Source organism: Doryrhamphus excisus, linkage group LG8 (assembly GCF_037039965.1).
Source record: "Doryrhamphus excisus strain RoL-2023G ecotype Guam linkage group LG8, RoL_Dexc_Guam_v1.1, whole genome shotgun sequence".
Lineage (NCBI taxonomy): Eukaryota > Metazoa > Chordata > Actinopteri > Syngnathiformes > Syngnathidae > Doryrhamphus > Doryrhamphus excisus.
The window spans coordinates 8,324,568-8,347,775 of record NC_136364.1 but is presented as its reverse complement, the minus strand read 5'-3'; the positions used below and the strand labels follow the sequence as shown (position 1 = coordinate 8,347,775).

Sequence of the window (23,208 nt, the reverse complement as noted above, 5' to 3'; positions counted from 1 at the left end):
CCGACGATCTTCTTTTTGTGCAGCCATGTCGTAACATCCTTCCACTATTGTGCTTTCCCATCAAGGTTGGAATTTTCCGACTTTTCAGTTTCCTAGAAGGCAGCACCTCAACACAGCAAAAACCGTGCATTCAAGATACCAGCCCCTTTCACACAGAGTCTGCGCTGTCGGCACATCAGAGCCATAACGGCATTTACCCGCCAGTGCTTTTTCAACAAAAACCAGGACGTTTCCGTCACGGCTCACTTTTTACACAGCAACAAAGTATTCCATCAAGTATTGGTCGGCGGGAAAAGCGGTTGACTTCCTGGCAGCGCAGGATACACTTTCACACAAGCATCGCCCGGCCTCTGTCACGGCTCTGATCCCGCCCACGGGACCTGAATGTTGTGGCATGTTGCCCCCGTTCCCTGTCGGTGCTGTTCACACAGGAAAGCGACAGCAACAAAGAAGCAAAAAGGTGGCTTGTAAGGGGTTACTTACATCATTTCTACACGTGAGATATTTCTACACAAGATATCATCTAGTGCAGGGGTGTCCACTAGTTTTCCAGCGTCACATGATGAAACATGATACTACAATACAAGAAAATGACTAATACGTAGTACTAATACAAACTCACACACACACACAAAATTTTCTTTCTTCATGTCTCCTCTGGGGCTCCGTACTAAGAAGTTATTTATAATTCAAGAAAAAAATACAAATCGGCTTTGTGATATAGTAGATGGAAAAGATTATTGGCATCAAATTCAGTGTTTGCTGGTTTATTCCTACTTTTGCTGTTTTTTAAAATAAAATTTCCAAATATTTCAGCTTTCTTCTTAAATGATTAATAATTTTTTTCTCATAATATTATGACTTTATTCCTATTATTATATTTGAGGTTTTTTACCCCAATCCCATTTTTCAATTATTTATTTTTTCATATTACAACCTATTACAATTCTTGTAAAATTGCACCTATCTTTCTTGTAACATCTGTTTTTTCCCCATTTCTGCTGCCCCCTCAACCCTCAAACTATTTCAAATTTATTATTGTATGACTTTATTGACATTCTATTTTGAATGAATTCCAAGCTAATTTCCCCCAAATTACAGCTTTGTTGTTTGGTATGTTTTTCGTAATATTAACATAAAAAAATAACCTGTCTTTATGCTGCTAATATGAGGTTATTTTTCGTTGTACTATGCTCGTAAAATTAATACTTTTTCTCATTAGACTGCAACTTTTTTATTATATTTTTATTTTATATTATATTTTGTCTTCAGTCTTGTATTTTACATTTTATTATAGTTTTATTATATTTTATTTTTTGCTGTTGTGGTATGATTATGTTTTCTTATTAAATTATATTTTTCAAATGTGCCGCAAAAGGGCCACAAATGGCCCTGGGCTGCAGTTTGGACACCCGTGATCTAGTGGATGCTAAAACAATCAGCAGATTCTAGTTTCTAGATTCTAGAAATGCAATTATTCAGAAAACATCGTCTTATGGGACCTACGGGATGTCAGCACGATAAAAAGAAAGAGGATTCCAAAGCAGACTGAGATCCACCAGGGTTCTTTCCTCTGCCCCATGTCCTTTTTGAAGTTGCTAACGCTGCTAACTGCGCACTTGTTCATGGTGATAATGATATCTACAGTGTTTCTTCTAAATTTGGTCAAGCTAACGTGGCAACACACGCACACTAGTGTCAGGGGGCGCTGCAGGTGGGTAAATCAAGCACATCCGCTTAGAGTTGAAGGTAGAAGACAACCTCAGAAGAAGAATGGCTGCACTAAAATGTGATCATTAATCTTATTATTCTTATTATTACAATTAGCGTGCACAAGGTCCACTTTTTTGTGCGCCCGATGTTGGGGTGGGAGGGCATTTATGGCGGCTTGGCGGACAGGTAGGAAATGAGGGCGGCGATGGCGCAGATGTAGGTGATGATCCCAAACACGATGGAGAGGACGGAGAGCCACAGAGCCTGGCGAGATGCCGCGTTTGCCCCCTGGAAGTCGCCCTCGGCGGAAGCCTTGTTGGTCTGGAAGACACGGGATATTTGGCGCATGAACAGGCGACTAAAGTGATGACACAGCAGAATCGTGGCATCGACATGACCTAACATTTGAGCTTTTCAAGCTTCTTTGTGAGTGAGCGCCAACCCAGCGTTTATGGCTATTTCATCACTTTCTTACTCACCAGTCTTTGTATTTGACCACCCCCTTGTGTCTCCGCCGGGCAGTATTGGGAATCCATCACCTTGGGGCTTCTTCTCATGACTCTAATTAAACCTTAACGAAGGACATCCATTGCACAGGACTGCCAGGTTGCTTTGCAGGAGCGTTAATGAGTTTGGGTTCATGGAACCGCTGGGGAGGGTCCAGGGATAAAGAGGGGACTCCTGGATGACAGCAGTCAATGCCGTCCTGATTTCCTACCAATTTGAATAGTATATATAAACATACTGTATACATTTATGCCAGCAGGGGGTGCCAGTGAATCTTTTCAGGGCTGCCCTCACTAGTACTTTTACACAAACTCACAAAGTAGCTTCCCGTATGTGTTGGGTATGCACGATTCAAATTTGGAAACAATTGGACCAAATTTCTGTGACTAGATGGTGTTTAAAGAAGCCCTGGAAATGGACAAAGCCACCCGAAATATCCTGTTTGATTCCACGCCTGGGTTTTTGAGACTTTTGTGGGTCTAGTCAGGCTTGACAAGTGAAACTGACTTCTGTGGATGAATTAGAAATAGTATGAAAATAGTAGGGCGGCACGGTGAGCAAGTGGTTAGCGCGCAGACCTCACAGCTAGGAGACTAGGGTTCAATTCCACCCTCGTCCATCTCTGTGGAGTTTGCATGTTCTCCCAGTGCATGCGTGGGTTTTCTCCGGGTACTCCGGTTTCCTCCCACATTCCAAAAACATGCTAGGTTAATTGGCGACTACAAATTGTCCATAGGTATGAATGTGAGTGTGAATGGTTGTTTGTCTATATGTGCCCTGTGATTGGCTGGCCACCAGTCCAAAGTCAGCTAGGATAGGCTCCAGCACCCCCGCGACCCTTGTGAGGAAAAAGCAGTAGAAAATGAATGAATGAATGAATATATATATTTCTTCATAGAAAATAAATCCTGCAAATTTTCTACTTGTAATAAAAAAGAGAAAAAAAATCATTTTAGTTTATAATAACAATATTTTGATATTTAATAATGATTTTTTTTAAATATTCCAAAACTATGCTACTTTATTGCTATTTTTTTTCAGAAAATAGCATGTTTATTCTAATAAAATTGCTACTTTTTTCCTGTCCAAATTGTCCATATGTATGAATGTGAGTGTGAATGGTTGTTTGTCTATATGTGCCCTGTGATTGGCTGGCCACCAGTCCAGGGTGTACCCCGCCTCTCGCCCAAAGACAGCTGGGATAGGCTCCAGCACCCCCGCGACCCCCGTGAGGAAAAGCGATAGAAAATGAATGAATGAATGAATGAATGAATGAAAATAGTATAGTCTAGTATGCGCACATTTGGTAGCCATTTGGACCAAATCTCCGAGACCAGTTGGTTTAGGAATAAATCTCGGAATTGGACAAAATGGTTGCTTTTAGCCAAAATTATACAAGTTTTTGCACTACATGCTCTGCCCATGACATGCTTGCGTTAGCGTTGCTGCTACTTTTCCATCCAATCCCATTACTTCCGCCCTGCATCATGAAGTCATGAACCACCTTTATACACCAAACCACATGTATTGTACAAAAAAAAAACACTTGTTTTAGTTCTTTTTTCACATCAGTTTTACATCATGAAAGGTGCTGGGAAGTGTGTGTGGTTAACTTAATCCTACAAATCTAAGTAATCCCAGCACTTGTGTTACACTTAAAACAGTGAAGCTGCTGTTAGTCCACTGCTGCCAACCACAGTGCCAGCTTGCATCTTGTCAGCTCACTCTCTCTCTGTGTGTGTGTGTGTGTGTACCTTCTGCGAGAGGTAGAAGGCGGCGATGCCCAGGGGCCAGAAGCAGCAGAGCATGGAGAAGAAAGCGAGGCCCAGGTAGTCCTGAGGGATCATCAGAGGGAAGTTGCTGTCGCTGTCGCTATCGCTAAAGTCTTCAATGGACGAGTCCTGAGGGTCAAGGAGGACGCAGGCGGGAGATCAGACATGAACTGGTCAGGTTGGCTTCATCGTTCTGCATTTGCACACTTTAACCCTTTATAGGACACTTGCTACATACCAAGATCCTATATATGCATTCTGCTGTTTTTAGGAATCTACTGAAAACAAGAGCAGTTTAAGGGCCTGCTGCAAAAACACAAAGCAAACATTTTCCGAGTGCTGTTTTTAGGAGCGTATTGCAAAACAACTAGTCAAACGTCCTCTATGACAGAAGCTTTTTGCTGGTTTTCAGAATTTACCACAACAGCAGAAACAGCTTGTATATACAGTTACAATAGTGCTGTTTTTGGGAACCCAATGCAAAAACTGGCCTTACTGTACATAGTTCTTATATATCTGCTGTGTTTAGAAAAACCCTGTAAAAAAATTGGTCAAAGATCCTCTATATGACCAGAGTGCTGTGCTGTTTTTGGTAATTGGCTGCAAAAATGCTAGTCAAAGATTCTCTATATGACCAGAGCGCTGTGTTGTTTTTGGTAACTGTTTGCAAAAATGTTAGTCAAAGATCTTCTATATGACCAGAGAGTTGTGCTGTTTTTGGTGATTGGCTGCAAAAATGCTAGTCAAAGATTCTCTATGTGACCAGATTGCTGTGCTGTTTTTGGTAATTGTCTGCAAAAATGCTAGTCAAAGATCCTCTATATGACCAGAGTGCTGTGCTGCTTTTGGTAATTGGCTGCAAAAATGCTAGTCAAAGATCCTCTATATGACCCCAAAGAGTTGTGCTGTTTTTGGTAAATGGCTGCAAAAATGCTTGTCAGAGATCCTCTATATGACCCGAGCGTTGTACTGTTTTTGGTAAATGCCTGCAAAAATGCTAGTCAAAGATCCTCTATATCACCAGAGCGCTGTGCTGTTTTTGGTGATTGGCTGCAAAAATGCTAGTCAAAGATTCTCTATATGACCAGAGCACTGTGCTGTTTTTGGTAATTGGCTGCAAAAATGCTAGTCAAAGATCCTCTATATGACCTGAGCGCTGTGCTGTTTTTGGTAATTGGCTGCAAAAATGCTAGTCAAAGATTCTCTATATGACCAGAGTGCTGTGCTGTTTTTGGTAACTGGCTGCAAAAATGCTAGTCAAAGATCCTCTATATGACCAGAGCGCTGTGCTGTTTTTGGTAATTGGCTGCAAAAATGCTCGTCAAAGATCCTCTATATGATCACAGCGCTGTGCTGTTTTTGGTAATTGGCTGCAAAAATGCTAGTCAAAGATTCTCTATATGACCAGAGTGCTGTGCTGTTTTTGGTAACTGGCTGCAAAAATACTAGTCAAAGATCCTCTATATGACCAGAGCGCTGTGCTGTTTTTGGTAATTGGCTGCAAAAATGCTAGTCAAAGATCCTCTATATGATCACAGCGCTGTGCTGTTTTTGGTAATTGGCTGCAAAAATACTAGTCAAAGATCCTCTATATGACCAGCGCCCTGTGCTGTTTTTGGTAATTGGCTGCAAAAATGCTAGTCAAAGATTCTCTATATGACCAGAGCGCTGTGTTGTTTTTGGTAACTGTTTGCAAAAATGTTATTCAAAGATCTTCTATATGACCAGAGAGTTGTGCTGTTTTTGGTAATTGGCTGCAAAAAAGTCAAAGATCCTTTATATGACCAGAGTTGTGCTGTTTTTGGTAATTGGCTGCAAAAATGCTAGTCAAAGATCCTCTATATGACCAGAATGCTATGCTGCTTTTAGGAGTGTATTGCAAAATCACAAGTCACAGATCCTCTCTGTGACAGGAGCATTCTGCTGGTTTTAAGACTCAGCTCTGTAGAAATAAAGATGTATTTTACTAAGCTTCATGTAGACCAAGATGTTTTACCAGATAAATAGAAGATGTAGAAATGGAAGGCTTTGTTTATACTACTGTTTTTAGGAATCTACTGCAAAAACCCTAGTCAAAGATCCCATGTACTGCATATGACGGGACATTGTTGCTGTTTTAAGGCATTTTCTGTAAAAACATGAGCGGGTGAATTATGTATTTGACATGTTTAGGCTTGTATGACCTTGGCGGAGGTCTGCACAAAGAACACATGAACATCATCAACATCAAGAAAACGCCGTTTCAGTAGTGGAGTTTCTGCCAGGCATCTGACCTATACGAGTTATTTCCGCTCCAAAAGAGGCCCGAAAGCGTAAAGCGAAGCGCGTGCTCGGCCTTCATGTCTCGCAGCGGTGAAACTTTGCTGGTGCCACTGAGGTCATGTGACTGAATGAGGTTAGCCTGCACGGACGAGTTCTGACAGGCCGCTCATGACTCACGCTTCTTTGCCAAAGCACCGCTTATTCTATCTGACTTGGTGCACACATCGCACCCCCCCAACACACCAACCCCCTCACGCCCTCCCTCGCCATGACAGCGTATGCAAAACATGCGTCTGCACCTCCGGCATGCACGCGTCCTCCCCTGGCCTGACATTAGCTCCATATATTGGGTACATTCTGATACATTCCTGTAAACGCAGAATTTGCGGCGCTGCGCTCGTGCTTTCTCCCGCCTCTCCGGTGTCAGTGACCCGCCATCTTGGAGGCGCTGGGTCCCGAAATAAATGTTTGCTTAGTGAAGTGTGCTGAAGGAGAAGAAGATGCCGTGTTGCCTTTTAAGGTCACCGCAAGGTTCTCTTCCCACAAGCCTGAACTTTTGCATGACTGCACCGCCGCCAGAATTGCGAATGAGCTTTAGTTTAAAAAATAAACATCTTTGTTTGTCCTTGAGGAGCAACTGTTTGACGTCAGCTATATGCTAAGTGTTTCTGCTCATGAAAAGAAATGTAAAACAGACTCATACGGGCTCCTGATTTTTGATTTCTCGTCCTATTTCGGGGGCTTATTTGTGCGGTTCCTCAAACGTCACGTGACAGAGCTGTCATCCCGCATCGCTTCTGCGGCTTTCTTACCTGCACCCAGCTTCATGCAGTCTGACTTTTTGACAGGTTTCGTTTGCCGCTGTCCCCAAAATACTTTGCTTACGTCTATTTTTAAGTCTGTCCTCACAATATGAGGGAGAGGCTTGTGCCTTTTTAATGTAAGCATCCTCCCAGCAGCAGCAGCAGCAGCAGCAGCAGCAGCCGACGTGTCAAACATTTAAACTGGCCGATTAAATATTGTTTGCTCTTTAGTACAGCCTGCTTTCATCATTAAACTGAGGAATAATTACTTTTTTAATGAACCCCTTACACGAGTAGAACTGGTCTGTGTTTTAGTGGCAGATGGAACGTAGGAAATATGACAGCTGAAGAAGTTCAACCCCACAACGTCCTGGTCAAACGTTAACAAAAAACATGGCCTGGATAAGCATATCATCATATATCGACACTTCAGTTTACAATTATCCCTCCTTTATCACTGTTAACCACTTCCAGACATGACCGTGATAAGTGAATTTCCATGAAGTAGGACTTCTTATTTATAAATCCAATGGTTGTGTAGTCAGAGCATGGAGAACCTGGTTATAACCTTCTAAATATGTTTTTAAAGCCCTCTAGACATGAAATAACACCCCTATAGTCACCATAACACTCCTATTGTTGAACTTTGTCCATTCATTTTTGATGGGAATGTTATCATGGAAAATGTCGGAATTTTTGTGGAATGTCTCCCTAGATAGGCCCCATTTCCCGAATGAGCTGAACATTTTAATGTTGGGAACGGCTTGGTTGACTCCGGTACTCTGGTTTCCTCCCACATTCCAAAAACATGCTAGGTTAATTGGCGATTCCAAATTGTCCATAGGTATGAATGTGAGTGTGAATGGTTGTTTGTCTATATGTGCCCTGTGATTGGCTGGCCACCAGAAATATGGAACTTTATCTGTTCCATTTTCAATGGGAATGTTGTTGCGAAAAAATAGGAAGTATGGAAAATTAGGGAATTCTGAGGAGGGGGGTGACATGTCCATATACAGGTTTCTTGTCCAGACGGAGCTGAACATTTTGATGTTGGAACAGTTAGAATTTGGTTGTGGAATGCGGAAGCTTTGAGAATTGTCAAGATCCTTTAGTTTGTGTTATGGAGAATGTGGAATTTTGGTTAAAATGGAAATTTGTGCGATGCGGAAAACCGTTTCTTGAATGAGCTGAACATTCTGATGTTGGAATACTTTCAATCGGTTGACAAATACGAGAAATGTGGAGCTTCTAAAAAATGGTCCATTAGTTTTTTTTATGGGATTTTTGTCACGGGAAATGTGGAAGTACATAACAAAATATGGGAATTTTTCATGGGTTGCATGCCCTGAATGATCTGAACATTTTGATGTTAGTATCTGTGGAGAAATGTGAAAATATTTTACTTACAGTTTACAGTTTCCTGCTCTATGGTTATCATCACACTTTAACTCCTTTGCGGTCATGGTGGCATCACAAAATAACCCCCCCCCCCCCCCCCCCCCCCAAAAAAAAAGCTTTGTCTTACGTCGGAATCGGGTAGCAGATCGTCCTCGTCATCCAAGCTGTAGGATGCGCTGTGGAAGTCGTGCGCCTCGGCCAGCAGCTTCCTCTCCAGCGTGGACCCGGGCCCGATGTCCACAAACGTGGTCTCCAGGTAGTCCTTGCTGAGCAGGGAGTCCGCGTGACCCCAGATGGGGGCGGCCGGGTAGAAGGACTCCAGCGTGTGAGGCAAAGAACAGGGGTCCAGAAGCTGCTGGGGCTGCTGCTGAACAACATCTGGGGGATGTCCACAGTAGCCCCTCCACGCTAGAGGAGGGTAGGCCCTGTCCTCTTCGCACTTGACCAGGATCCCCTTGAAGACGCCTCCAGGGGCCGCCCCGGGCGCCGTCACCCGGCTGGGATGGGGGTTTTCTCCCAGAAGAGGGTGCTCCAGCTCATCGCGGTTCTCCATCGCTGTCTTTGAGCGGCATCCACGCCCAAATGTAATCTGCAGAATCGGAGTGGCCCAGCGGCTCCACAATGGGATTACGCTCAGGCAGATGCTTTGCTGGCTGCTAGTCTTTCACTGATAATCCATCTTTAATCCAATTCTTTGATTTCTCTCTTACTAAACGCGTTGCTCCGGAGGACAACAGCAATCCTCTCAAAGATTCCACACGATGTCATCGACTGTTGGCGTCACACCAGGATGACTTCATGAATATAATAAAGTCTAAATGATGGACCTCCTCAGCAGGCCCGTGAATACGCCCTGCTCGAAGAAGTACGTCTTAAAGTACGTCTTGTGGAAAGAGAATAAATGCCCGGTGTCGAGGATGAGGAAGAAAGTTGAGACAGTTGAGGAAGGACAAGGTAAAATATGCTGCTATGATTTAAATGCGTCCCAAATGTTCCGGATGACTGCACTGACGCTTGCTTATGCGGCAGCAGTCAAACTAGCGGCTGGATGGGCGGATTGGGGGCATATTGGAGGGCAGTTAATCTGTAAAAGCAATGAGGCTCCACAAATAAATCCTACGGTGCGCCTCGGCAGGTCAGCCGGCCCGCCAGCGCCGGGCCGCGCCCGCGTCTGCCGCCGCCGCCACCGCAGCAGCCGCAGCGTGCCATGATGAAGAAATCAAAGAGGCGGCGTGTTGATTTATGGTACGCCGGCTTTGCTGCTGGCCTGAGCTCCTGTGGGACATGTATTTTTAATGTCCAACTTCACAAGCCTGAATTCAGGACAAACGAGCAGAGCGAGGCTCTTTATCCTCGAGGAGGAAGAAGAGGAAGTCTGGAAAGAGAAGAAAGACAAGCGTCAACTCTCTCGTCATGCAGGAACAATTGTCCTCCACTGGTGATCAATGAGTGCTGCGCTATTTTATCTTTCTGAAAAGACTGAGGCGCTGCTGCTGCTGCTTCTGCTGTGAAACGTACACGTCCTCCAAAGCCCAGAGAAGAACTTTCAAATTGAATTGGAGAGCAGATGTGTTCTACTTTTTAAACGTGGACCTCTGGGTGACGTTTACAAAGTTAGCTTTTGGATCAATACACTTACTGGGTTCTGATTGACTCCTTCTGGAAGGCCTCAGACATCAGGACGTGCTCTGCAGAGACACCAGAAGACGTTACAGTAGAACTGCACATCATGGTTTGATACTTGATACAGGACTGGTAGATACTTGATCATACCTGGAAGATACAAGATTGATACCTGAGGCACACTTGATGATGGATGAATACAGGATAATGATGCTATATGATTGATTCCTGATGATATATGATGAGGTATATATGATGATACCTGGTGGATACGCGATGATATATGATTGATACATGATACCTGATGGATACATGATGATATCTGATGGATACATGATGGTATATGACAGGCACATGATGCTATATGATGGATACATGATGATTCTTGAGGGATACATGATGATAACTGCTGGGTACATGCTGATATATGACAGATATGATGCTATATGACAGATGCATGATGATACCTGATGGATACACAATGATATATGATGGATACATGATACTACCTGATACTACATGATACTACAGATACATGATGATACCTGATGGATACACAATGATATATGATGGATACATGATGATACCTGATGGATACACGATGATATATGATAGATACATGATACCTGATGGATACATGATACTATGTGACAGATACATGATGATACTTGATGGATACACAATGATATATGATGGATACATTATACTATGTGACAGATACATGGTGATACCTGATGGATACATGATGATATATGACAGATATGATGCTATATGACAGATACATGATGATACCTGATGGATACACGATGATATATGATAGATACATGATACCTGATGGATACATGATACTATGTAACAGATACATGATGATACCTGATGGATACACAATGATATATGATGGATACATGATACTATGTGACAGATACATGATGATACCTGATGGATACATGGTGATATATGACAGATATGATGCTATATGACAGTTACATGATGATACCTGATGGATACACGATGATACGTATATGATCGATACATGGTACCTGATGGATAATGATACTATGTGACAGATATATGATGATACCTGATGGATACACGATGATATATGATCGATACATGATACCTGATGGATACATGATACTATGTGACAGATATATGATGATACCTGACGGATACATGATTATATATGACAGATACATGATGATATCTGATGGATACATGATGGTATATGACAGGTACATGATGATTCTTAAGGGATATATGATGATACCTGTTGGGTACATGCTGATAGATGACAGATATGATGCTATATGACAGATACATGATGATACCTGATTGATACATGACAGATACATGGTGATGTATGAGAGATACACGATGACGCCTGATGGATACATGATGATATATGATAGCTACATGATGCTGTATGATGGATACATGATGATGTACGTAATTGATAGATTACTGATACAGGATTTCTCGATACATGATTCTTGATTGATGAATACACAATGATACCCACTCGATACATGATGATATGATTGATTGACTCTACAAGGATACCTAATAGATACCTGAGGATAAATGATAGATACAGGATGCCACTTGATGGATATGTGATGATACCTGATGGATGTATGAAGATACCTGGTAGATACCGACACAGGATTGACCGATATATGTTGATATGTGAACGATACATGATTGGTAGACTTGGATTGATTGATACATGGTGATACCCGATGGCTATACCATGGATACACAGTGGATACCAGGCAGCTACATAATGATAGCGGAAGGATACATGGAGAATGCATGACATAGGCAGAATACCACAGCAGATTGAAAGCTACATGGTATCGTTGTGTACTACTAAAATATATGGTGTTCTCATCAAACATAGTACATTTTCATCACAATGTTTCAAGTGTAGGCTTGTTGCTTAGGAATAGAAGTTGCTGCAGGCTTCTTGTAAACACAGAAAAGAATCAATACACCACCTTTGTGGACTTTTTCATTCCAGCTATAGAAAGCGATGCTACTGATTGTTGTACTTCACTGCGCCTCGTTGCTGCTACCCCATCATGGAGGGCTCATATTGAACAAGATGTGCAATGGCTGACGTGCCCATGTCAACACACACACACACACACATCCCCAGAGCACTGCAGCTTCATTCCAGGAGCGATGCACTCAGGTTATTACACCCCACCCCCTCCTGCCAGCACCTCTATGAAAAGACTTCTGTCAGCCTCCCTCCTCTTCACGTTCTGCGGCGCTTATAATAAAAGAGCGCAGCGCCTACAAGGGAGGTGACAAGGACGCTGCCACAAATCACCAACACCGTGTAACAAGAGTATCCAGCCACCCCGGCCCCCACACCAGCACCCCACCTCCTCCATCACGCATCCACTCAGCTCCTCCCGTCTGACTCACCTCTATGGATTGCTTTATTCATCGATTCCGTGGGGACAATGCAGCTTTAGCATTATGGATAGCAAACCAGTAAACACACACGTACCGTAGCATACTGTATGTGCAATGGAACCAACCAAAAATTGGTACAATGGAGTTTAACACAAATAATTGTATGCACTTTTTATATGAGTTTTTTTGTTCAATTTGCATAATTGGCTATGCTTATGCTTACTCAAGACAAAGCAATGCTGTTTGGACACTATGGGAGACCAGAAAAGCCCCGGCAAATACTGTGCAGTGTGTTGGAAAAGACTACCGGCAGTTACCCAGCATGCCTTGTGGCATCTAGATAGGGACGCAATTTTGCGTGTTTGTTTGTGCGCAGGGTTTTTATTTTGGATTTCTGCCACAAACAAATGTTGCACGGGAAATGCAGTGTATACGCTTTGCAAAGGACATCAGCGATGTTACGCCAAAATAGCGCCAGAACTCGAATCTCCACTGCCTGTTTATACTTTGCATTACGGTAAAATTACACCTAAAAAGCTGAATGAAAACTGTTAATGAGGATAAGCGGCATAGAAAATAAGTGAATGAATGACACAACATTTGGTCTAACCACAGCCCAAGTTCGTCCCCCATTGAGCAAATAATTTCCAGTACTTCTTATTTCCATTTGGAGAAAGTATTTCCAAATATCAGCAAATCGAAGGCCAAAAGTGTTTTTAATCCCTTGGTTATCCAACAATGAGTGAAGTAGAATTCCTTATTCATAAGTGGAGTATTAAAAAATAAAACTGTTGTAATATGTTATTAGAGCCCTCTAGACATGAAATAACACCCCTATAGTTACTTTTACACTCCTTTTACCTAATACAGTAGACATAATAACAAATGTTGTGTTGCTGTAAATGTGTTCCGGTGCTCTGGGATCTGGCGTGTGAAGAAGCAGAACCATGGAAACGGGCGATTTTTTTCACTTCTGAAATGTTGATTTTGGGGGAAAAGCCATTTATTTAGAGGGGCTGTCTATCGAGTTGGTGAGCTGGACAAAATGACTACTGCGTTGGGTGCGCCACCCTGCGCCACCTTGCGCTGCATCACAAAATTAGAACCTATAGTCTTCTGAATGCCTTATATTTGTATGTGACTTAATTTAGCCATTTTTATGTCTGAAAATCCTCATTTAGCTAAAATGTGCTTAAATATGCATATTTTAGACTAACAATAGGACGCATACAACAGCAAAACAGCATGATTTATTCATATATTTAAAAAAAAAACATGCAAAGTGGCAAGGAATTACTATGTTCTGCCTTTGAAAGTAAACAGTGATGCCAATAACATAATAACATAACATAATTACATAAGACCATATGCATCACAGTAGAGTACAAGTAGGGAAAGTTGAGGTACAACAGGAAAAGGAAGCTAAAGTCCAAACTGCTGTTGCTGCTGCTGACTTTGTCTGATTTTCAGCCACTCTGCAAACTAACACACACACACACACACACACACACACGAAGAACAGTGCTGTAGGTAATTGCTGTAAGAGTGGTGCTGCTACACAAATGCACAGCCAGTGAAGTCACTCAAAGGGAAGAAATGCAGTGTGGCTGCAGGAAATTGGAGCAGTGAGAGGCTACTGATGAAAACACATTGATGTCCGGCCAATAAGAGCCCAGCAGCCTTGGAGACACGCCGCAGGGAAAGTGGCACTTAAATGGCCCTATTGATTTCATCTCCAAGCTTCTCTATCTCTCTTTCTCTCGGCCCGCGTCCTCATCTGTGATGAGGATGAGGCGGGATGAGTAAAAAGGAAAAAAAAAAAAAAAACGTTACGCCGTGCCCAAAGTAACCTCCTGTTCCTATGGAAACGCACGGAGCACTGGCTGCAGGATAAACCAAGCGCAGGCTAATTTGCCATTTTGCTTGTTCTCGTCTGCCGGGCTCGATAAGAACTGCAAGGGATGGTTCCCGCCTTCCAGAAAGGATGCGCTAACATCGCATTAGCATGCAGGGATGACAGCGTTCCGCAGAATTACTCTGTGATCACTGACCCGCTAGCACAGTCACATATAAATCATCAATAATAAGCTTTGTTTACATTCATATGTTTGTATCCATGTATGCGCTCCTTACATCTAACCTTTAACCTTCCCCTAACACTACGAGAAGGCGTCAAGGTAATATTTTAAAGGGGTGGGGTGTCCCCGGGGGTGCCCACACTGGGACCAAGTCCACGCGGTGCCAGGAAAACCTGTCATAAAACACACACACTTTATTTGGCATGTGCATGTATGCGCTCCTCCCTTCAGCAGCGTAGGAGTGCTGCTGCAGATGAAATTTACTGCAATACCCTTCACAGACATGTACCTGACAAGGGCAGCATCTTTTGGATACGCATTTGACATTTAACAACACAACACGGCTGCAGGGTAAAGGACAATCATGTCCTCAGGAGTCCCCACGCTCTCACCGGGTCCTCACAACACCAGGAAAACCTCAAACACACACACTCTCCAGTGTGCAGTGAGGTGTGTCTTATGTTGGACACAGTGTTCTGTGATGTGCATCATGATGACACACACACACACACACACATGCTGGCAGGCTGTGTGCTGCACAATAGTGTGCGTTTGTGTGCATGACTCAATTGTGTCTCGCTGCCTCCTGCAGCTGTTTCCAACCCACTTTGCAATCATCTGCAGAGCTTATGGACGACTTGGAGGTGACCGCTCATGCTGGTGTCGCTTTCCTACGCCAGCGCTAGCCGACTCTATCCTTGTCCATGTGACGCATTTTTAAAACCCCTGAAATCACACGAAAGCTAGTCGAATCTTAAATATGGCCGGAGCACCTCTGCTGTTAGGACGCGCTGCAAAAACAGTAGTCAAAGATCCTCTAGGTAACAGGAAGATGCCACTGTTTTGTTTTTTTCTTCAATCTGTTGCAAAAATGTTGGTCAAAGATCTTCTATATGACACGAGTGCTCTGCCGTTAAGCTTTTATTAAGGTTTTATTGCTCAATATCCACAAGACTGAAGCACTTTGTTGTTTTTATGGACCTTCTTCAAAAACACAAGTCAAAATTCCTCTAAACTACAAGTGGTGCTCTGCTGTTTTTGGGAATCTACCGCAGAAACACTAAGTAAAGATGTTTATGACAGAAGTACTCTGTTGTTTTTAGGAATATAACCGTAGAATCACTAATCAAAGATGTTTATGACAGAAGTGCTCTGCTGTTTTTAGGAATCTACCGCAGAAACACTAATCAAAGATCTTCATAACAGAAGTGCTTTGCTGTTTTTAGGAATCTACTGCAAAAACACTAACGAAAGATCTTTATGACGTGAGTGCTCTGCTGTTGTTAGGAATCTACCGTAGAAACACTAATCAAAGATGTTTGACAGAAGTGCTCTGCTGTTTTTGGGAATCTACCGCAAAAGCGCCAATGAAAGATCTTATTGACAGAAGTGCTCTGCTGTTTTTAGGAATCTACCGCAGAAACACTAATCAAAGATGTTTATGACAGGAGTGCTCTGCTGTTTTTAGGAATCTACCACAGAAACACTAATCAAAGATCTTCATAACAGAAGTGATTTGCTGTTTTTAGGAATCTACTGCAAAAACACTAACAAAAGATCTTTATGACATGAGTGTTCTGCTGTTGTTAGGAATCTACCATAGAAACACTAATCAAAGATGTTTATGACAGAAGTGCTCTGCTGTTTTTGGGAATCTACCGCTAAAGCGCCAATGAAAGATCTTATTGAGTGCTTTGCTGTTTTTAGGAGTCTATAGCAAAAATGCAAATTAAATGTCTTTATGACATGAGCGCTCTGCTGTTTTTAGGAATATACTGCAAAAACACCAAAAAAGATCTTTATGACAGAGGTGCTTTGCTGTTTTTAAGAATTTACTGCGGCAACTCGAATCAAAGGTCTTAATGTCAGGCGAACTTTGCTGTTTTAGGGATCAACTGCAAAAGATCTTCTATATGACAGGAGTGCTCTGCTGTTTTGATGAATGTGCGCAAAAAATGCAAATAACTTTTGATGACAGGAGGCCTGCTTTTTTTAAGGACCTTCTTCAAAAATGCCAGTCAGAGAAAAATGCCAGAACAGAGGAACACGCTCCTATTTTAGGAATCTTCTGCAAAAGATCCTCTATAGGACAGGAATGCTCTGCAAAATATGGTCTGCGGTAGATCTGGACTGAGCATACAAGGCCTGGACTGGTGTCATTTTGAGGCTGTCGGTTGACATTCTGCATTCATGGCAGCCATGAATCGCTACTACTCATGCACATTAGGAAGTGAGTGAAACGACATTGATGAAATCACATGACAGCAATTAGTCATAATTGATGAAGTGGTGTTTGGAACAAGCTTGACATTTAACGTGTCATGTTTGCTTCCACTGTACAGGAGCATCGCAATCTATCAAGAGCAGCCTGCTGATGACACGCCTGATGCTTTTTAAAGGCACCAGTGTGTGTGTGTGTGTGTGTGTGTGTTTCGCAGCGTGTCCTCAATGCTTTTCTAATTATTATGATAACGAGCTCTCAGCGCTGCGTTTGCCAGCTCATCATTTTATGGTATCAACACCACCGTTACACAAACACACTCCCCTCCTGACGCCTCGTCCACAACGTTCAAATGAGGTCGATGTAAACAAAAACAACAAACTCACGACCCCTCCCTTACGGTTTCAGTGTCATTGAACACAACATTTCACAAGCCGGGGCTGCGTGGTGAAAATCACAGAATCCCGTGGCCGTTTCGCTATTTAGAATCATTTAAACAGGCAAAACCAACATGTGGGTATGATTATTATTATCATTATTATTATTACTGTTTTCAACTTTTCTGCTTACATGATGCATTTTGATGTTTTTATTGGTTATTTACATTCTCAGACTGGGCTGCGGGCCAATACAAAAACAATCCGCAGGCCCTAAAGCAAGGGGTGTTGAAAGTGCAACCTGAGGGCCGATTGTGGACCACAGCATGTTTTTTATAGGCCCACGACACATTGCCTACGACAAAGTGTGAAAAAAGGGAAAATGTAAAGCGAAGAAGCTGAAAGGTTGCTAATAAAAAAACGTTACATCTTCAAATATATATATACATAAATATATAAGTTGTTTTATGCAGTATGGCACCCCCGCATCCTTTGATTTTTTAGTATGCGGCCATTGTTGGAAACACCATGCCCCAAATAAGTCCTATTCCTATTTTTTCTATTGTATTTTTATTTAGTTTTCACTTTCCTATTCACCTTTCTCCCGTCTCCACCTCCCAAGTTATTTTTAAAAACCTACTGATCAGGGTCTTAGAGTACCTAGAAAAGCACCATGTAGATCAGAACCATGCAAATCCTGCATAAACCTCACTTCCCTTCCTAAATCTCCACATCGTGTTTATCTCACCTTCGGGCTGGACTGTGTCCTCACAGCGAGTCCTCTGTGAAGACAATCCCGTGCTCCTTGTTTTGCATCCGTGAGCGCACACAGCTACTGTATGCATGCACCAGCACACGAGAGGATGTTGTTGCTGTCAACGCACCTGGCAGCCTCTCCCCCCCCCACGCGCCGTGTCCTCTCCCATCCTCGTCTTCTTCCTCGGAGCGTCTCTCCACGCATGCAAACTTCTCTGTGACCCTCTCAGCTTCTCTCAGCTTCCTTCAAGACACTGCAGCCCTCTCCTCCGCTTTGCAGCTACATCACCACCGGGTCCTAAAGCCCGCCTCTTTACACAGGCAGCCCCTGCTTGTGTGTGTGTGTGTGTGTGTGTGTGTGTTGTGTTTCAATTACTGCTGGGGACAGAAACAAGCATGCTAAGTGAGGACATTTTGCCTTTTCTTACTTGTTTAAGAGGATTAGTGAGGTCAAGGCTTGATTTTGGGTTGGAATTAGGATTGGGGTTAAGACCAGAGATTCAGAGCTTTAAGGTTAGTGTGCACATATAAATGTGTGTGTGTGTTGACTGGGATCCCAGTGGATCTCTTTGGATTGAAGCTGCACCGCTGCTGCATCCAAAAAGGTGCAAATCTGCTCTGCAAAGAGAGAGCAATCAGCATGAAGAGGTGGGAGAACAAAAGATGGGGGAGGCAGGGTGATGTTATGCAGCGTGTGTGTGTGTGTGTGTGTGAGGATGACTCCACTCTACGTCATCTCCATGTGTGCCCACCTCACCCCGTGACCCACTTTGGGCCTCCTGACTCACAAAGCGACAGCGAAGAAGCATCAGCGTGGTGGTGGTGTCCTCCATGTTGGCTCAAGCTCTGCAGCACCGCCAATCAATGCTGCAGGCTTATGTTGACTATTTCATGAGGCGCAGAACCCCCCCCCCCACACACACAGCTCCCTCATCACGCTTTAAGCATTTTATGTGTTATTGTTGGGATGTTTGTGCGCCGGTTGCAAAGCCGCCTGCCTGAAAGCGTATTTGTCTTCAGCTCCAGAGTCCATCATGGCCACGCAGGGATCAATACACCAATCCTCCGGCGTCACTCGGCTCTCTTTGCTCGGCCCCCGCCACTGCTCACACTCCATCTTTGTGTCTCTCTCGCTCCCTGGTACAGCAACTTCCTGTCTTTTCCTTTCGTTTTCCCACAAGAAGAAGGCCATTCATAGCCTCACTGACTAACAAACACAACCATGTTCACTTAGCTTGACACCTCAATCCGCTAAACAGCCTTGGCGCCAAAAAAGGAGCAACTCTGCTTATCTAGAGTTGGGACGCAGGGACAGACTTACCTTAACCTGGCTGCTTCGTCCAGCTTCTCCTGATTCAACCCCAGGCGATCTCAGGCCAGTTGAGAGACATAGTCTCTCCAACGTGTCTTGAGTCTTCCCCGAGGCCTTCTGGCAGTCTCCTGTCCGGGAGGCAGCTTGATCAGATGCCCACTCGTCCTCTGAGTGCGCAGCAGCGGCTCTCTTGTAGGTTCTTCTTGAATGGCAGAGCTTCTCAACCGATCTCCTAGCCACCCTATGAGAAACCTGCGATCTTTGGTCACTCCACCAAGGTCATGGCTGTAGGTCATAGGAACGTAGATTGAGTCGTAAATTGAGAGCTTTACCATCACGGACTGATGCAGAATCCATCCTTCCCTCACTTGGGAAGAAGACCCCAAGGTGCTAATCTCCTCTACTTGGGACAGGATCTCATCCCCAATGCGAAGATGGCACTGCACCTTTGTCTGGGAGGGACCGCGGACTCGGACTTTGAGGTGTTGATTCTAATTCTGTCCGCTTCACACTCAACTGCAAACCGATCTAGTGCAGCTGAAGATCACGGTCTGATGAAGGCAGGAGGACCTGATCCTGCAGCCACCAAACCGGATCCCCTCAACACCATTCATTCATTCATTTTCTACCGCTTTTTCCTCACGAGGGTCGCGGGGGTGCTGGAGCCTATCCCAGCTGTTTTTGGGCGAGAAGCAGGGTACACCCTGGACTGGTCCCTTAACACCAATGCTGCACATAGAATTATCTGTCCATAAACGTTATGAACAGACTCTGTGCCAAAGGGCAGTCCTGACGGTGACTTGCTGCTGGCAATGTGGACCAAGATCCGGCCCCGGTCACACTGGGAGTGAACTGCCCAGATCAGACAGTCTGATACTCCAAACTACCGGAGTACCCCCTACAGGAATCTGTCTCCAAGTCCCCAAAACACATTTAGACTGGTTGGACTGGTCCACAGTTCCTCCACCAGGAGGGAAAACAACACTGTCCCTCCTGAATCCCAGCTTCAATTACTCGGCACACGCTCCTCTCCAAGAAGGCCGAGGAGTGTGACCACCAGTTTTGACCACGGCCCATAGGGGGTGCTGCACATGTCATTTCCAGCCACTTAAAAGTAGAAGTAAACCGACACTAATAGGTACTAATTCATCCTCACACCTCCAAAAGACATGACGGGTCAAGAGGTGAGACTAAGATTCTTACCCGCTGACCCTCCACTCCTCTGCCACAAGCCGATAAGGTAATAAGGCGCTAAAGTGGGATTGAGGGCGACGTGCTGGACCACCTTGCAGGGACGCTAAAGTGCACCTGACGAGGCCGCACGTTCAATGTAGCAAACAAAAAAACCCTTTCAGCAAGCGCTCATAGAAAGCTTCCCTCAGGAGCGCTGGGGCAGCAACATCTTGAAAACCCACCTCAGCAAACCATATGAGTTGGGGAGTGTGTGTGTGTGTGTGTGTGTTTGTGTGTGTGTGTGAGAGAGAGAGAGACAGCCTGAGGTGGTAAGCAGCTCATTAGAGAAAACACGGCTAATCCAATTCTCCTGCAGAGCTCCAAAACATTGTTTTCAATCTGCGGCGTCCCATTAGATACGCTCACATTGCAACCACACTCCTGTCCAACCTGCTTTTTCTTGTTCCTGAGAAACAGCCCGGGGTGACTCGCCATATTTTGGGAAGGTGTAAAGCAGGGGTGTCCACTGTGCAGCCCGGCGGCCATTTTCAGCCCACAGCTAATTTTTTATTGGCCTTTGGCATATTGTAAAAAAAGGTGAATAATTATTCATTTATTATTGTGAAGCACATTTAACTTTTTTTGTTAAATAAATTAATAATAAATATATATAGTAAATATATAAATATAGATAATAAAATCAGTGGAGCCAAATGTTATTTTTTTCTTTTATTTATTTGAAAGGCAAAGCAGTTTATTTTTATATTTAATTTTCTACATTTAAAATTAAATGAATAAAACAGTGTTACCCATTTTTATTTTAGTTGTAAAACTTTTTTTTTTCTTAAATTAAGATATGTAACTGCATAGATAAGAAAAACAGTGGGGCCATATTTATTTTTATTAATTAAAAGGTGAAGCAGTTGATTTTTTATTTAAATTAATAAAATAACACAGCAGTTGAAAAAAAAATTTTCATTGAAAATGTAAAGCATTTGATTTTTTATTACATTTTCTTAAATTAAGATATGTAAATGAACGGATAAATAAGAAAAACAGTGGCAACATATTAAATGTTTTTTTATTGTATTAATTAAATGTTAAAGCAGTTTATTTTCATATAATTTTTCTAAATGTAATTTATTTATTTATATTATTATTTAATTAAATTAATAAATTAGAAATGTTTTATTTTATTAAAAGGTAATGCAGTTTATTTTTGTTATTTAATTTTTCTAAACATAATATTAAATTAATAAAATAAATAAACAATAAAACAGTACGTATCATATTTTTTATTATTTTTTTATTGAAATTGCGGTGTTTGTATTTTTTTTTTTCAGAGAAATAAATAAATAATACAAAATACAGTGGACCTATTTTTATTTTAAATATGAGCATGTTTTTGTTTTTATTATCACTAGTCTTCAATTAAAATAAATGAAAAAAACCAATGGAACTCTTTTTTTCTTTTTTAAATTTAAATTTCTGAGCATGTGATTTCCTAAATGTAATTTCCTTCAAAGTAAATTCCTTAGAAAAAGGGTGGAACCCATTTTTTATTCCAAATATAAAGATGTTTATTTTTATTTAGGAACATTGAATAAATAACGTTACACAGCATTCAAATGTGCAGACAGCGACGTCGTGTTCAGTGATAAAAGTATCAACCCGGACTCTACACTCATGTGTTTATTTCTTACATTGTTATCCACCAGAAGAAACATTTGCGTACATAGGAAACAAGATAAGATGCGATACGTGAAGGTTGTTGTGCTGGGTGAGTGAAGCAACCTCAGCCTTTGTGCTCATAGTGCTCGCTGACAAATAAACGCTCTCTGCCTCCGGAGCTGTGAATTATTCATGTTACATAAGGAGAGGGAATGCTGAGGACATTAAAAATGGAGAGCGTTACACTCACAATCATTTGTGATTGCTCCAAGCCCACACACATACACACATGCACACACACACATGCACACACACACAATTCGATTCAGTGATGAACACGTGTTTATGTTGACACGCTAGCTTTGCTTGACTGCAGAGGAAGGAGTGAAAGACTGCAGGTTTTAGTCTATTATTTATTTGTATTTATTATTATTTAAGTATTAGATAGATAGACTTCCTTTATTGTCATTGCACAATAACACAGCAGTGAAATTGCCAACGAAATGTGGTTGCCTGGCTCCCGTATAATAATAATAATAATGTGGAGAATAAATAGATGACATCAAATATGAATAACAATGTACAGTGTAAACAGTAAATTGCGCAAATAATTTTGAATAAATAATAATAATTTAAAGTTGTACGTGTGCGTGTGGGCATGTAGAGGGGCTTATTTGGCATTCAGCAGTCTGATGGCCAGGAGGAAGTAGCCGTCTCTAAACCTGGTTGTTCTACAGCGGATGCTGCAGAGCCTTCTCCCCAACGCCAGGCGTCGTATTATTAAGTATTATTATACTTATTGTTTTTCATTTTTGCAAAAAATGCTAACATGCTAAGTGTGTTCAAATAGCATGTGATCGCTAACTTGCTAACACCTGACATGATAGCACAAAGTATTTATATCGTTTTCTACTGACAAAACCGGCTACAATGCTACTATGCTGATGTTAGCATGTTAGCAGTATGTTAGCATGTTAGTGTCATAAACCAAGCATGATGATGAATGAATGAAAAATGAATGAAAATGGCTAAAAATGTTACTATGCTAATGTTAGCATGCTCGCATGCAACGCCTAGCGCATGTGTCTGTGCATGTTTAATACTAAAAACTGCAGAGG

At 42.5% G+C, this 23,208-nt stretch overlaps 1 protein-coding gene across 2 annotated transcripts; it reads right to left on the bottom strand.

Moving 5' to 3' along the window:
* Positions 1 to 795: 795 nt before the first annotated feature.
* On the bottom strand, positions 796 to 18,217 carry tmem91 (transmembrane protein 91). Of its 2 annotated transcripts, none has more exons than XM_058080070.2 (5): positions 17,927 to 18,217; positions 10,095 to 10,228; positions 8,583 to 9,830; positions 3,975 to 4,121; positions 796 to 2,034 (listed from the first exon to the last, which is right to left on the bottom strand). In XM_058080070.2, exons 3-5 carry the CDS (start codon positions 9,006 to 9,008, stop codon positions 1,879 to 1,881), a joined length of 729 nt encoding a protein of 242 aa, XP_057936053.1. In that variant the 5' UTR covers positions 9,009 to 9,830; positions 10,095 to 10,228; positions 17,927 to 18,217; the 3' UTR covers positions 796 to 1,878. The 2 variants fall into 2 exon arrangements, with proteins under 2 accessions (XP_057936053.1, XP_057936052.1); XM_058080069.2 differs by having other exon boundaries at positions 10,095 to 10,143.
* Between the last annotated feature and the right edge of the window lie 4,991 nt (positions 18,218 to 23,208).

What these genes read in the sequence shown, in the direction of transcription:
- tmem91 (XM_058080070.2), bottom strand. Translation starts at nt 9,008, where the DNA reads ATGGAGAACCGCGATGAGCTGGAGCACCCTCTTCTGGGAGAAAACCCC. An exon ending in ATCTGCTACCCGATTCCGAC is followed by an intron (nt 4,122 to 8,582) that starts GTAAGACAAAGC and finishes CTTGACCCTCAG; the next exon opens with GACTCGTCCATTGAAGACTT. An exon ending in CCTTCTACCTCTCGCAGAAG is followed by an intron (nt 2,035 to 3,974) that starts GTACACACACAC and finishes CGTGTCTTCCAG; the next exon opens with ACCAACAAGGCTTCCGCCGA.